The following is a 15,693-nucleotide window of genomic DNA, read 5'->3' as shown; positions in this document are numbered from 1 at the left end:
TGCAGGTTACACATAAGAACATAAGAATGGCCGTACTGGGTCAGACCAAAGGTCCATCGAGCCCAGTATCTGTCTATCGACAGTGGCCAATGCCAGGTGCCCCAGAGGGAGTGAACCTAACAGGCAATGATCAAGTGATCTCTCTCCTGCCATCCATCTCTATCATCTGCCGAACAGAGGCTAGTGACACCATTCTTTACCCATCTTGGCTAATAGCCATTTATGGACTTAGCCACCATGAATTTATCCAGTTCCCTTTTAAACATTGTTATAGTCCTAGCCTTCACAACTTCTTCAGGTAAGGAGTTCTACAAGTTGACTGTGCACTGCGTGAAGAAGAACTTCCTTTTATTTGTTTTAAACCTGCTGCCTATTAATTTCATTTGGTGACCCCTAGTTCTTGTATTATGGGAATAAGTAAATAACTTTTCTTTATCCACTTTCTCAACATCACTCATGATTTTATATACCTCTATCATATCCCCCCTTAGTCTCCTCTTTTTTCCAAGCTGAAGAGTCCTAGCCTCTTTAATCTTTCCTCATATGGGACCCTCTCCAAACCCCTAATCATTTTAATTGCCCTTTTCTGTACCTTTTCTAGTGCTAGAATATCTTGAATATCACACCTTAGCACACTCAAAGCTGCCTTCACCAATCAAGGACACTCCACTAGAGAAGTAAATTGGATCCTGGAACAGGCCAAATATCCCAAGAGAACCTGCTTCAATACAGAAATCCAAACGCCTTCTCACCACACACCCCTAGTTGTCCCCTACAACACCACACTGGAACCCATATGATCATCAAACTATTACAACTCATTCTCAATGGGGACCCCATCCTGAAATAAATCTTTCCTGAACCTCCTCTTCTGGCCTTCAAACAACCCCCTAATCTCTCCAAGGACTGGGACACACCAATAGTATCTACTCCCAGCCTAATGACAAATAGGCTACAGACTGATGTTATCCCCTGAGATCACATTGACCTGACCATATCCAATAACTGTTTCAGCTATCCCCTTTAACGCTGTGTGCCCCTGCTTCCTAAAGAGAAAGCAACATGTTACATACAATCTAAGGGCCACCTTGACCTCTCATTTCTAAACTACTAATAATTTTTTTTTCCTTTTGGGAGTTCAGCAGATGATGTGACAGAGATTTCATTACAGGTACTCTTATTGAAATTACTTGGTTAGCTGTTAAACTTGGACACAAATCTCGTCAGTAAGATTTGTGACGAGCTAAGCACATACACTAGTCACATGGTACCAAGACAGCTAAGCACATACACTAGTCACATGGTACCAAGAATGCTACTAAAAGGAAAGTATTTTTTGTTTGGAAATACCAGTTCACTTTCACCAGAAAGAATTAGTGAGTGTGAACTGGTGAGAGTAGTATTTAATTTTATTACACAAGCCAGATGTGTCCTGGCTGAATTCTGTTATTAGTAATTTCATTCTACTTCCTCTTGCAGTTTCAGCTAGATATAGTCTTCACTGCCCATTCTAAAATGATGGCAAAGATGATCTAGTGCCCCTCACTGAACCCTGGTGCTTTTCTTCTTCAAACTGGATTAATCTATATGGAAAGGAGAGAGAGGGAGGTGGAAGTGGACAATGGCCCGATCAGTCAAAAGGCACCTATTATGGCTGCAAACTACAGTTTGACCACAAAGAAAGGAGCGAATTTCTTTGGCTAACAATATGGGGAACATAAACAAATGAGTAACATTGAGCATCTATTGCAGGTCGCTGGGATTAAGAGTAAGAATGAAAAATCTTGGTCAAATTCTTGTAGTACTTTAAACCTGAGGCTGCCATGCCCATGTAAAAATAAAAGTAATTAGAGATATACCAATCTCCTAGAATGGGAAGGGACCTTGAAAGGTCATTCAGTCCAGCCCCCTGCCTTCACTAGCAGGACCAGCTCCCAAAGTGGGCCCCCTCAAGGATTGAACTCACAACCCTGGGTTTAGCAGGCCAATGCTCAAACCACTGAGCTATCCCTCCCCAATGTGAGATATAGCTCACAAATTCATCTGTGTAACAAACACCAAAGGCCATGGGCAGCAGGTATAATAGGCCGGGGAGGCTAAACCTCCCCTAAGCTAAGCCCTGGCCCTGCCCATGCTGCACCTTCTCCTCCAAGCTGGCAGCAGCTCAGCTCCGGCTGGAGACTACCAGGTGGTGGGGGCCAGTGAGTGGTCCAGCGTTGGGCCAGTGCTGGGGCCGGCTGGCAACCCGGCGCTGAGGCTGGTCAGTGAACGAAGCGTGTGGGTGGGCACTGAGACCAGCCGGCAGCCCAGGGCTGTTTGGCTGGGGCTCTGGCCGTGAGAGGAGGGTGGTGCTGGCTCAGGCAGCAGGGGCGGGGCCACATGGCTAGCCTCCCCAAAAGGGGGCTCATGTGCCACCCATGCCAAAGGCTGTCTCCCTTTTGTAAAGTTTCATGTCACTAAGGCCTCTGTCAAATTGGGGTTGAACTGTCCTGGAAGAATTCTATACTTATGGGGCCAGATTCTGCCACTGTTCCTCATGTTGAGTAGTGACTTACTCTGCAAGAATTTTCATTGATTTCAGTGGACCTACACAGACTGAACTATTACTAACATAAGGGTGACAGAATCTGGCCCAGATTGAGGGAGTGTGAATGGACTATTCTTCATATACTGACTTTCTACTGATGCATTAATAGTAAGAAGAAACAGCCAGTAACACTGTGGAAAGAATAAGCTTTACGTGAAGTGTGTCCTCTTGATATCCCATCTGTCTGGCTTCTCACTGAGCAGCAGAGTGGGCAGCTCTCAGGTTACCAGGGCAGAGTGGGGTGCGCAGCGGGGCCCAGGAGACTTGCTGCCGCTGAGAACAGAGCTCTTACCAGCAGCACGTCCGTATCTCCACTGCTTTTGTGCTGCTGCACAACTAACTTGTCTCAGCTTTGGAAGGTGAAAATTTTTTTTGTGTTACTGGAGGAACAGAGTTACTTCAAGGTTCAAAATGAAGAGAAATAACCTGCCCTTCTGCTGCTTCTCCCTTTGGTTGGTTTTCACAGCAGTGATACTTCAAGGTGAGAGCACTTTCCCGTATCAGTGTGCAGCTTGAGGCTTGCTTTATACACTTGATCGATCATTCCTTGTGTGTTCACTGACTTCACAGTTCGGAGTGCACAAAAAATGCAGTTTGGGCAGCAGTGGATCCTCTTAACGGTTTCAAGCTATTTTATCTCATTGCTGAGTAAGCACTGGAGAAATATAACTATTTTGATTACATATTGTTGAACCTAAATGCTGTTTAAATAGTTTCATTAGCTTTGATTGCTTTTTTTCCAGTGAAGCTGGCTGTTTGAACTGTAGTTAGTCCTGAATTGCAGTACTAATAATTGAACAGCTAAATGGCTGAAGAGTGAAGTACTTTGAAATACTTGCTGCATGCTTGCATGAATTTGAATTTGCATAGGTCAGACAAATGTTAACATCTTTGTCCTTTGCTTTTTGAAATCTATGACTCCATCTAAAGATAATTCAGTACAACACAGAGAAACTTCAGAGGACAAAGCAATTTGTAAACCTATGATTTTAAAGAAAGTATTTCAGTGGATTATCTGTCGAGCTGGATGGATAACAGAAAAAATCTTTTTCACTTATACTCTATTCTTTGGAAAAGATTGCAAAAATTAATTGAAGAAATTATTCAATGAATGTATTCACTAATTATTCAACTAACTCTACCATTGGCCAAATAATGAACAAAATTCGTCTAATTATTTATTCAAACATGAATGCCATAAGAGGAGCAAATTTTATAAATAGTATTCAACCCTCTCTTGTAGAGAGCAATATTTGTATGTATGGAGACAGCACAAGCCATTGGCTAGGGTAGAGGACCTGGTTTCTATTCTTAGCTCATCAACTGAGTGACTGTTTAAGCAAATCACTTTGGGCCAGATTTTAAAAAGTATTTCAGCATTACTGCACTCAGTGTTGCAATGCCTAACTGATTTAGGAGCTTAAATCTCATTTTCAAAAAGGATTTAGGCACTTGGGAGTCTAAACCCCATTGACAGTTGCTGTGATTTAGGCACCTAAAAGCCTAAATCCCTCTTGCAAATGAGATTTAGGCTCCTAAATCAGTAAAACTCCTAAACTATGGCCTGCAAGCTATTTTAAGCCAGTCCCTGAGCCACACCATGCGGCTCAGCCCACCCCTGTCCTAAATGAATTAGCTGTGCTCAGCATTGCAATGCCTATACCTGAATTCCTTTAAAAATCTGGGCCTTATTCTCTCAGGGCCTTATTTTCTACCATCAACAAAATAGGGATAATGATATTTGTCCTATGAAAAGGACTCTGGAATCTATGGATAAAAAGGGCTATTATAATGCACAGTGTTATATAAAATGGATGTAAAACATTAATTTTATAATATCCATTTAGTTACTACAACTTAATGACCTATTCTGCATGGGTCTCATCAGATTTGCTACATATATTCTATATTAAATAGAATAAATTTCCACTGCATGCATCCGACGAAGTGGGTATTCACCCACAAAAGCTCATGCTCCAATACGTCTGTTAGTCTATAAGGTGCCACAGGACTCTTTGCTGCTTTTATATTAAATATGATATAGTACAGTATGTGTATAATACTATCTGGATGGCAGTATGTATTCTAATAGTAACAAATGCTATTTGGAGCCTTGGGGACAGCATGCACACTATTTCATGTGATATATTTTGTATACTATTTGATGTAGGTGTGGAGTCTGCACAAGGAAAATATGCTCAGATGCTATTCAGTGAACTGTTTGAAGACTACTCAAATGCTCTGAGACCAGTGGAAGACACAGATAAAGCACTGAATGTCACTCTTCAGATCACACTGTCCCAAATTAAAGATATGGTGAGTAATAAGACAGTTCCATGTTCTAGAAATGTGCAAACTTCCACATCTACAATTTGTAAACTCTTAGAACTGCATGGGGATTCAAAATTTAAAACTTAATGTTTCACTTGAAGATGTGAGAACAATTTTCATTTTCCTGCATAAAGTGATAACTTTAATAATGTTTCCTCAAAGGTTTCTGTTCTAATATATACTCATCCATTTACACCATTATGACCTAACTACCTAAAGATGGTTAAGATGTTAGAATTATTTTATAATAACAATTATATACTGATTTCTTTCAGCATGAAAGCGTTTTGTTTTGTCCCATTGCACTGAAGCTAATAATAATAATAATTGGATATCTTATTTTTCTTTCTAGTTTACCTGTTGTTTTGCAGAAGCAGTAGTTCTTCACAGTCAGTGCTGTATCCAGCTTCCAATAAAAAGTCCTAGTTTAGCCCCCCACCCTCACCCCCCTATAATTTTTGCTTGGAAAACTAGTTTGGTTTGAAAATGGTCAGATTCACTTTGAAGTCAAAGGAGAATGTGTCTGCAAAGAGTGAAGAAAATTCCTCACATGGGTTTTGAATGGTAGGTAATTTAAAATAACGTAAACATTAACATGTGTACGTACCAAACTAAGGTCTGAGCCTGCACGGCTTCCAGAGAAATCAATGGGAATTGTCATAGTTGGTACCTCTGAACTGACATTATAGATTTCTTACAGTACAGTCAGTCTTAGAAGAAACACATTATGTTTATAAAATGAACTCCCCTGAAACAAAGTGTGTTTTTGTTGAGTCATAGATTAGAGATGTTTATGTATATAGGAACTCCTTACAGGATGAAAGAAACCAAATTTTGACTGCGTATTTATGGATTCGACAAAGTTGGTATGATGCATATCTCAAGTGGGACAAAGATGAATATGATGGGTTGGATTCTATCAGGATTCCTAGCAACCTGGTGTGGAGACCAGACATTGTCCTGTATAACAAGTAAGTATAATTGGAGGGGCAGTTTCTTAGCACAACCACATAGTTAGATTTAATATTTTTCTTTTATAAATGAATATATATGAAGAAATGTCCCTATGGGTGAGTTAACCCATAACCATCCACTTCCAGTTTATTGCACCTTCCTTTGGAGTGTCTGGATCTGGCCATAAGATATTGGACTAGACAGACCATTGGTCTGATCTGGTTTGGCAATTTCTGTTTTAATATGATGCTGTGAACAGAGGCCTTGAGTCCTACTACTACAAGCCTCACCACCTCTGGATTTGCCACCTCAGTTATGAAAGTAAAAAAAATTGCTTGAGCCCTAGCACCTCTTTGATTACAAATTAAGTAATGGGGAGCTTCCAGATGATTGACTCATTATGTGGAAAAAGTGCCCTTTTCTAAAGAAACAACAAAGAAGTTGAAATGTTTTATAAGGAGGAACTATCTTTCAAAATCTGTTTAAAACAGTTTGATCAAGCGTTTACATTAAAGAGAAGTTATTAAAGAGCTTGGGTTCACAATATCACCTACTAGAAAGGGACACCACAAGAGAAAAAAAAACTTTGGAAAAAATGTCCTTACCTGTGTTGTGAATTAAGCTAGTTTTCAAACATTGAATTACCCTTATCTGAGCTAGTTTATTTGTTGTTAGGATGGAGAGTAAAACTAGAACAATCAGTTTTACTAGCACAGTGGTACTGTATTTAGGCTTTCGGCATGGCAGGGAACATTTTAATAAGTGTTAAATGTAGCCCCAAATGTTTACACTCCATGAGACCAAAAGATGCATCTTTGTGTTGTACATGACATAAAGGGCTCAGGGGCTCCTCACATGGGATACTTCTCAGGTCTGAGAGACGTATGAACTCTCATCTGACTCTGCCTTAACAACAAGGCCATCTTTCTTCTTCATGTTTGTTTGTGACAGCCTAAATACTGTAGCAAATCCATGGTCGTCTAGGATTTCAAGTTTGTCATTAATGCTGCACACTGAACTTTACAGTTGCATCAGGAATAGCACTCAAATCCCCTGCTGCAAAAAGCAGAGGCCCTTACTGCTTGAGCTAAGGAGAATTTCAGTTACATGTTAGCAGTATTGGGTCTTTGACACACAGCTGAGTCTGTCCAATAATAGCCATAATAGTGGCCATACATAACAGCCAGTACAATATTAAGTAAATGATGTAAATTCAGAGGTGTGTTTAATAACCTGATTTTCTGATATATTTTGTGTTCTAATTTGTTTATCATTTTGTCTTTTTAGGGCTGATGATGACTTTTCAGAACCAGTGAACACAAATGTAGTATTGAGATATGATGGAAAAATTACTTGGGATGCACCAGCTATAACAAAGAGCTCATGTGTGGTGGATGTTTCTTATTTTCCCTTTGATGACCAGCAGTGTAACCTTACCTTTGGTTCCTGGACCTACAATGGTAATCAGGTAGACATAATCAATGCTTTGGACAGTGGAGATCTATCTGACTTTATAGAAGATGTGGAGTGGGAGATTCATGGGATGCCAGCTGTTAAGAATGTAATCACGTACGGCTGCTGCTCTGAGCCGTATCCAGATATTACATTCACACTGATCTTGAAAAGGAGGTCTTCCTTCTATATATTTAACCTGCTGCTCCCTTGTGTTTTGATCTCTTTCCTGGCCCCACTGGGATTCTACCTTCCTGCAGACTCTGGGGAAAAGGTGTCGCTTGGTGTTACAGTTCTGCTTGCTCTAACTGTATTTCAGCTAATGGTTGCAGAGAGCATGCCTCCTTCTGAAAACGTGCCTTTGATAGGTGGGTATTTCAGATTTTTATCATGGCTTATAAATAGTGGTTGTATAATGTCAGGGAGACTACATACCACTAATGGAATCTGGAAAGATAAATATTGTGATACACAAGGTTTTAGAAACTTTGTAATACTTCAAATGTGTATGGAACTTGTACAGATATAGTGAAGTACTATGACAAGGTTATTTTGTGCTGCCTGGGGATAAACTAATAACATGGATGTGCTGAAAACTGGGCTGCAGTGTTAATGAAGGAAAATTTGAGGGTGAGGTCAGACACTTCAAGATGTCATCTTCGCAGATTCATAAGCTATACTGGGTCAGTACTCAGTGCTCCAGGTACTGGTGTAATGATTCATTTGGTTGAAGTATGCTGCCTTGAGAAAATGGATGAGAGCATTGTGGGTTGTGTGTTGGAAGCAAAAGGGAGTTTGTGGAGGTGAGGATCATGTGACTTGTTGGATGGGAAGAGGGAGAGCTGCAGGGAAGATGAGCTGAGCTGTGATGGAGAAGGGGTGAGCACTAAGTCTTCCCTGCCTTCTGCACCTGTTCGACCTGCTATGGCTCACCAGAGATGAGTCCTGGTACCACAAGACTTGGTGCTGCAAACAGAGGTGAAAGTAAGCTGGTACGGGATGGTACGGAGGACCGGTAAGAAAAGGAGACTGACTGAGGGAGGGAGAGAGAAGCCTGCTCCCTGCATAAGAATAGTTTAAACTCAGCTGTTCCCTGATGGTTCAGCCCCCAGGGCTAGGTTTCTGGCATCCTTTTTAATTTCACTCACAGTAGCTGAGGGGAGGGTGTGTTTGACCATGGCAGGGGCCAGGGCCGGCTCCAGAGCCCAGCGGGGCAAGCACCCGCCTGGGGCGGCCCTTTCCCGGGGGGGGCGGCAGGCTGGGCCGGCGGACCTGCCGCAGTCATGCCTGCGGGAGGTCCACCGGAGCCCCGGGAGCAGCGGACCTGCCGCAGGCATGACTGCGGAGGGGACGCTCGGCCGGCGGCTCCAGTGGACCTCCCGCAGGCATGACTGCGGACGGTTCGCTGGTCCCGCGGCTCGGCTGGACCTCCCGCAGGCATGCCTGCGGCAGCTCAACCGGAGCCGCTGGACCAGCGAACCGCCCGCAGCTGCGGGAGGTCCAGCCGTGCGACCAGCGGACCCTCTGCAGTCATGCCCGCGGGAGGTCCGCTGCTCCCGCGGCTCGGGGGCGCCTCCCGGGCATGACTGCTTGGGGCGGCCAAATTTGTAGAGCCGCCCCTGGCAGGGGCAGTCCTTTTCTCCCCCCGGGATGAGGGGATCTCTCCAATACTAATATACACAACAAATACGAGCATTTGGCTGCACAGCTTAAATCCAGAGCTAATAAAAGCAGGTGGAAGGGGAAAACTCACTGTCACGTTGGTTTCTCGGCTCCTCCCTCCCCCTCCTCCAGCCAGGCTGCAGACAAGGCTCTGCATTCCTCCCCCCACACCTCCAGCAGGGCTTCTCCTCTAGGCTCTAGCTTGCAGTAGGGACACTGGCTGAGATGCCTGCTGGTGCTGCCGCCTGCAAAAGAACAGTTTAAACTCAGCTGTTCCCTGTGCAGTTCAGTGCCCAGAGTTAGGAGCCGTTTCTGGCATCCTTGTTAATTTCCCTGTGTGTGTGTGTGTGTGTGTGTGTCAGTGTCAGTGTCAGTGTCAGTGTCACCGACCATGGCAGGGGCACTTCTTTTCTGCCCCCGGGATGATGGGATCTCCTAAACACAATCAAAATCAGGAACCATTTCCAAGTTCAAATCTATCCCATTCCCTCCCCAGCAGAGGATCATGGTTGTGATGTCCAAACTGCTTGCAGATCCTCTTTGAAATGTAACTGTTTTAAAAAAAAACAAAAAAAACAACAACACAAAAAACATGGAGAACATGGTGTAAAGATGTGTCACGATGATTAGGGTTTATTTTGGGTAAAGCAATTTTGCTAAAGCAGCTAAAGATTCACAGGGAAAGCAAATAGCCTCCATAGACAAAACCACAAAGGGATTGAAGGGGAAAACTGAATATTCAGGGAAATTATTGTGCCTCCTTTGAAAGAAATAGTAGTTTTCATTCCAATCCACCCTCTTTATATATTGATTTAAACACCTGAAATGTCCTTAGGACATCGGGTGCAATCTCAGATCTCTTTTTGTTTTGTCCTGCCTGTAGAGTGCAGAGGCTGAAATTGACAAAACTTTCTCTAAATATCTTGTATATTTCATGAAGGCTATTCCAGTTGTCCTTCATTCACCCCTGACTTCCCCCTCCCCCCACCCCGGCTCCCTCCCTGGCTGTCTGGCTGTGGTTTTTGCCTTGGTTACTTACTCCTTGGCAGACCCAGCCCAGCGGCACCTGCTGGCTCTCTGCAGGCAGCAGCCCACAAGGGCCGGTTGCTGGGGTCGCTGCTGGTCAGTGGCAGGCTGCAGCTGCATTGTTTGTGACACATTCATACACATACATACAGTCAGAGGTGAAAGTAAGCCAGTCCGGTCCGGCGTACTGGCAAGAGCCAGTACACCGTGCTGGCCCACGTCGACTTCCACAGCTGGGATTTAAAGGGCTCAGAGCTCCCCGCAGCTGCGGGCAGCCCAGAGCCCTTTAAATCCCGGCCGCGGCTCCGGCGGCTGGGCTGGGGCAGGGATTTAAAGGGCTCAAAGCTCCCCGCGGCTGCGGGCAGCCCAGAGCCCTTTGAATCCCGGCCACGGCTCTGGTGGCCGGGCTGGTGCCAGGATTTAAAGGGCTCCGGGCTTCCCTCAGTGGCAGGAGCTCTGGGCCCTTTAAATCCCTGCCCCAGCCCCGCAAAGCTCGGGGTTCCCCCTGGCGGCCAGGGCCCCGGGCCCTTTAATTTGCCCCTGAGCCCCAGGGGGCTCCCAGCCACCTCTGCAGCTGGGAGCCCCTGGTTGATTTAAAGGCTCTGGGTCTCCCAGGCACAGCTGGTTCCCCAGGGCCTTTAAATCTTGAGAGGCCACGCCTCTTCCGGGAGAGGCCATGCCCCCTCAGGACTTCGGCAGTACCGGTAAGTCCTGTAAGTTACTTTCACTCCTGGCTGCAAACCATAGCATCTCCATCAGGTAGAGAAGCCAGACAAGCATTAGTGCTCCCTCTAACTGTTTCTGCACAGCTGAGCTGTGGAACAGCCCCTTTGCTATGGCTAGGGGATTGGAGAGGTCAGGGCATGTTGGGTGGGGTTGCACTTTCTCTCCTCCCAGGGCCATAGAAGGAAATCTACTGTCTCAGTTCCATTCCAGACTCTGATCCTGGTTTAAATCCCACAGGCTGCCCCGATTCCAAGGAGCAGTGCAGAACTAGGACTCCTCCTAACCCCCTCCTTTGGTGAGCCCTAGCTGATCTGTTGGGAAAAAGTAAAGAAGCGTGTATATGCCTTCTTCTCCTGCACAACTAAGCTTCCAGGCTCCCCTTTTCCCCCACTAGTTCCACCAAGCTGCAGACATTCCCAGCCCTTCTTGCATCTCGAAACCCAGAGATGAAAAATGTGGCGATCACTGCTTCTGTCATGAAAATCAACAGTTATGACAATTTAATATAATTAATTTATGCACCAGGAGGTGGTGTAACAAATGTGAAGTGTGTAAATGTTGATGCAAATTTTGTAGGGATCCTAAAAATATGTGAAATTCACTGTGAACATTTTTTAAAAAGACTTTAACATGGGTGCTTTTTGAAATTGGGGCATTTGAGTGTGAATATTTACCTTGATAATTAGGTGGTTATTCTTTTGAAATGGTATAATATGGGTCATGATCAGTGGGAGATTTTATTTGTTTGAATGGACTTAAACTCTATTTTAAGTGGCAAATCACAATGCAGATATAACTACAGAGCATTAGGATGATTCCAGAATTCTGACCTCTTTTGATAGCTTCACATTTCGCTTAATGTTGAACGATTTTTTTTTCCTTTCTGCAGAGGGTGATTTTAACTTGAATAATACTTTTAATATACATTTCCCTATTTTTTACATTACAGGCAAATATTACATAGCAACTATGACAATGATCACAGCATCCACTGCACTGACCATCATTATAATGAATATCCATCACTGTGGAGCAGAAGCCCAACCTGTTCCACAATGGGCCAGGGTTGTTATTTTGGACTACATGTCAAAGATCTTTTTTGTTTATGATGTGGGTGAAAATTGTACAAGTCCACAAAGAGTAAAAGCAGAAGAACATAAATTAAGAAAGGATTTTAAGTATCAGAAAAAGCAGGACAGACACAAGGTGGTGACCAGTCAACTTTCCAGGAATAGAAACAATGACAGTGACCTAAAGAAGAAGCTGAATGGAGATTTAAATAACAGTAATGGAGTTAAATGTGAAAATGCTGAGGATGCTGTTAATTGCTGCTCCTGTTATAAAGTACTGATAAAGAATATTGAGTATATTGCTAATTGCGTTAGAGACCATAAAGCAAACCGTGCCAAAGGAATTGAGTGGAAAAAGGTAGCAAAAGTGATGGACAGATTCTTCATGTGGATTTTTTTTATTATGGTCTTTTTCATGAGTTTCCTGATTATTGGCAAAGCAATTTAACCGACACTATTAGAGTATATTTATTTTTATGTATGTAGGAATGTTTAGCTAGTTTTCCTTGATGATACTTTGTTACTGAGGGATGTATCTGAGGTTTCTGTATCTTTAATTTTTGTAAAAACAAACAAAATAATTTGAGATTGCTGTTACGTGAGTCATCCTGTCAGAATGATTCCGTCAGATCAGAGACATCCAAACTTTGCTCAGCTAAGATCATATTAGCAACTTGACAGGAGCTAAAGGCTGAGTCTAACTTGTATTAAACTGAACAGTTGCGACTGCCCTTATCTGTAATATGGAAGTGCACCCTATGAACAAGTGCTGGACAAGTATGCTTCACTGTGTCTTGATTAAAACTGGTTATGGCCTTGGGTTGGCTCAAGAAGGAGCATTGTGTCCTAGAAGCAGTGATTCCAATGGGATGCTCCTCCATATTAAAGATAATAGAATTCCAAGGGCTACATTTGATCTGTGGCCTGCAGTGTGACCAACTAGCTGTGTGCTAGATGGAAAAACACATTTATTTCCCTACATGTGAATGTTTGACAGTTCCCCTGAGACCATCCCTGCCTAGCTGCCATCTCTTCTTTCCTCTTTTCACTCCCTCATTTTGCCTCATCCTTTTCTTCTGGATTTGTCCCATGAGTGTTCAGACATGTTCATGTCTTAACACCCACCTGCCTCTAACTACTGTCCCATCTCCTCCTTCCCCTCTAAATTCTTTGAACTTGTTAAAAACAATAGCTACCTTGATTTCCTTCCAGCTAATTCCTGCCTGAATCCCTTACGGTATTACTTTTTTACACCATCAAAACCATGCTCACCATGATTTCTAGGACCTTTTTTCTGGCTAAGTCTTGCACCCTCTTCCCTATCATCCTCCTTGAACTTTCTGCTGCCTTTGACACTGTTTCCCTACTTTCTCCTTGATTCCACATCTTCCCCTGTATTTGCACAGTGTAAAGATGTACTGTATGGGGGTGGGAGGGGGTCTACTACCCTAATACTACTAAAGCACGGAGTTGTGCTCTTTGTTCAACACTACTCTTTCTGTTACTTCATCTTCCGACCCATCCCACCTCGTTTATCTATCTTGCCCATTTGTTGCATCCTGTTTTGATCTAGGTTGTAAGCTTGCTGGGCTAGGGTCTGTTTTCTTTGGCACTTGCCTATGCAACATCTAGCACAGCAGGTGTGATTATTGGGTGACTCCCCTTACTCTAATACAAATCATAAGTCTGTTTAAAATTTATTAAAACAATGTGAAAGTCAGTCAATTGCCTATACAAAACTGTCTCCTTGCTCAGCACATCCACTGCTTGTGTGTTTGTTTGCTTTATGGACAAACAATTCTTTTACTGCTTTTTACTGCTTTTAGTCCTGCAGACCGTATATGCCTAAGGAAGATGCCCCTTGCAGTGAAGTTAGAAGGTGATACATGAGGCATACGCAGGGCAAGTGAATGACCTTTACTAAGCACCTTGAGCTTTGAAACCATGATATTCTAGATGCAGTGAGAGACGCAGGATGACACTGAAATGGATCCCAGTCAGAAGTTCATGTGATAAAACTCATTTTCATAATTGTTGCAACTAATTTGGAGTGCACCCGTGAAGATGTAATTTAAGATGAGGAGTCAAAACAGCAGAGCGTTGTCATTGTTATCCAAAAACTCATTGGAAGAAAGGGATTTGTATGATCATGTAAATGATACACTGAATTCTTAATGACTGGTTTTGTCTCTTGTGTGGAATAATTAAAGCTGAAAGCCTATCTAGAGTCTCATACATAATGCAAGCCATAAAAGCCTAGGTTCTAGTGTAAAGATAGTTTATTCTGATAGCTACTCAAATTAAGTATCTGATGAAATATTGCAAGTTCTTTGTACCGCACCATGAGTTCCCTGGAAATCAGGCACTTTCTGGTACATATTCTATTCAGAAGTCAAAGTACATTTTCACAGTGCAGACAAATAGCACCTTCCATTTGCTGTGGACTTCAGTGCTTAGCTTTATGGTGTATGTCTGAGGAAATGAATTTGTTCTATGCCATGAAAAAAATACTGTCCAAAGGTGTGGGAAGAGGAGAAATATTGAAGATGAGGCTAAAATGTTAAGAGACTTCAGACTGCATTCGAATATGCGTGCATCATTTCATATACAATATTTGCACTCATAAGTGTACTAGCTGTAAAATTTACATGTGCAAATTTACACATGCATGCAGATGTGTGTGGATCTTGTGCTTTTTAAAATAAAAATTGTATCCCTAAGTGTTCTTCCCCTTGAAGGAATGTAAGGGTGAGAATATTTTGCACTTCCCTACTAACTTCTGTTTGAAGAACTCAAAGCATGAGAGAATTACCTCCCTCTCAGGAATGGTGTGAGGCTTGAGAATTACACCCAATTTCACTTAGCTTATCAGAGACTGTTAAGGAGTGACTTGATTACAGTCTAACCATGTACATGGGAGAGAAAATTAGATAAAAGAGGGGCCTCTTCACTCCAGCAGACAAATGTATAACAAGATACAGTTGTTGGTAGGTGGCTGGATTAGAAATAAGGTGCACATTTTTAACAATGAGGATAATTAACTATTGGAACAATTTACTCAGGGTTGGGGTGGATTTTCAATCACTGGAAATCTTTAAATAAAGACTGGATGTTTTTTTCTCAAAGATATACTCCAGTTCAACTACAGCTATTGGACATGAAGCAGGAATTAATTAAATCTTAAAGCCTCTGTTATATAGGAAGTCAGACTAGATCATCACAATGGTTCTTACTAGTCTTAACATCTAAGAGAATCTATGACTGTATAGATGGTGAAACTGAGGCACAAAGAGGTTATGTGACCTGCCCAAGGTCTCACACAATGTCTGCAACAGAAAATGAAGCAGAAAGCATCTGTCCTGATGTGACTGACCTCAACTGCTGTGTTTTACCTCCCCAAAACCCTTCTTGCCTTTCTAGACTCCTAAGCACTGCATACAGCCTGTGAAATCTGGGAGGTCATTTCTCTTTTGAGTGTCTCACTACTCTGGTATCTTATGTCTGTTGTAAGTGCTGCCTTATCATAATTTCTATTCCCAGATGTGGTCCTCTGACCAAAAAGTTTGCCCACCCCTGGTTTAAAGTACTAGCAACTCTTGAGGAGAGCTGGGAGTCTCTTGTTTTAAAAGAGTGTGACTGTTTGATGTACAATCCAGTTGCAGGAGGAGTGCTGGGACCTCCTGAACAGGGGCAAGAAACCCTACTGGGATTGTAATATGGGCCCAGAGTGGGTGTGAACTTGAGCAACCAAGCAGTGAGTTAATTGTTAAACCAGAACAACAAACAGGATATAGGTTTTTAACTAACCTTGCCTGGGTAATTGATTGAAAAAACCTGAATGGGTGCTGTGCATAATGCACCTTCAAGGGGGGGTATGCCTGAGAG

General features: G+C 42.9%; 1 protein-coding gene across 4 annotated transcripts in view; it reads left to right on the top strand.

Moving 5' to 3' along the window:
* The window catches only part of CHRNA9 (cholinergic receptor nicotinic alpha 9 subunit), a 28,840-nt gene extending 14,743 nt beyond the window's left edge, over positions 1-14,097 (top strand). Inside the window, exons 5-9 of one of the 4 annotated variants that reach the window (XM_045017529.1) lie at positions 4,758-4,903; positions 5,735-5,889; positions 7,160-7,332; positions 7,585-7,692; positions 11,688-14,097. In XM_045017529.1, the coding sequence (XP_044873464.1) occupies positions 4,790-4,903; positions 5,735-5,889; positions 7,160-7,332; positions 7,585-7,692; positions 11,688-12,256 (1,119 nt within the window). In that variant the 5' untranslated portion in view covers positions 4,758-4,789 and the 3' untranslated portion in view covers positions 12,257-14,097. Of the gene's footprint in view, positions 1-4,757; positions 4,904-5,270; positions 5,483-5,721; positions 5,890-7,159; positions 7,693-11,687 lie in introns of those variants that run through there. The other 3 variants (XM_045017528.1, XM_045017527.1, XM_045017526.1) reach the window with 3 other exon arrangements.
* Positions 14,098-15,693: the final 1,596 nt, after the last annotated feature.

Source organism: Mauremys mutica, chromosome 5 (assembly GCF_020497125.1).
Source record: "Mauremys mutica isolate MM-2020 ecotype Southern chromosome 5, ASM2049712v1, whole genome shotgun sequence".
Lineage (NCBI taxonomy): Eukaryota > Metazoa > Chordata > Testudines > Geoemydidae > Mauremys > Mauremys mutica.
The sequence above is the reverse complement of the archived record's forward strand: the minus strand, read 5'-3'. Positions and strand labels throughout refer to the sequence as shown.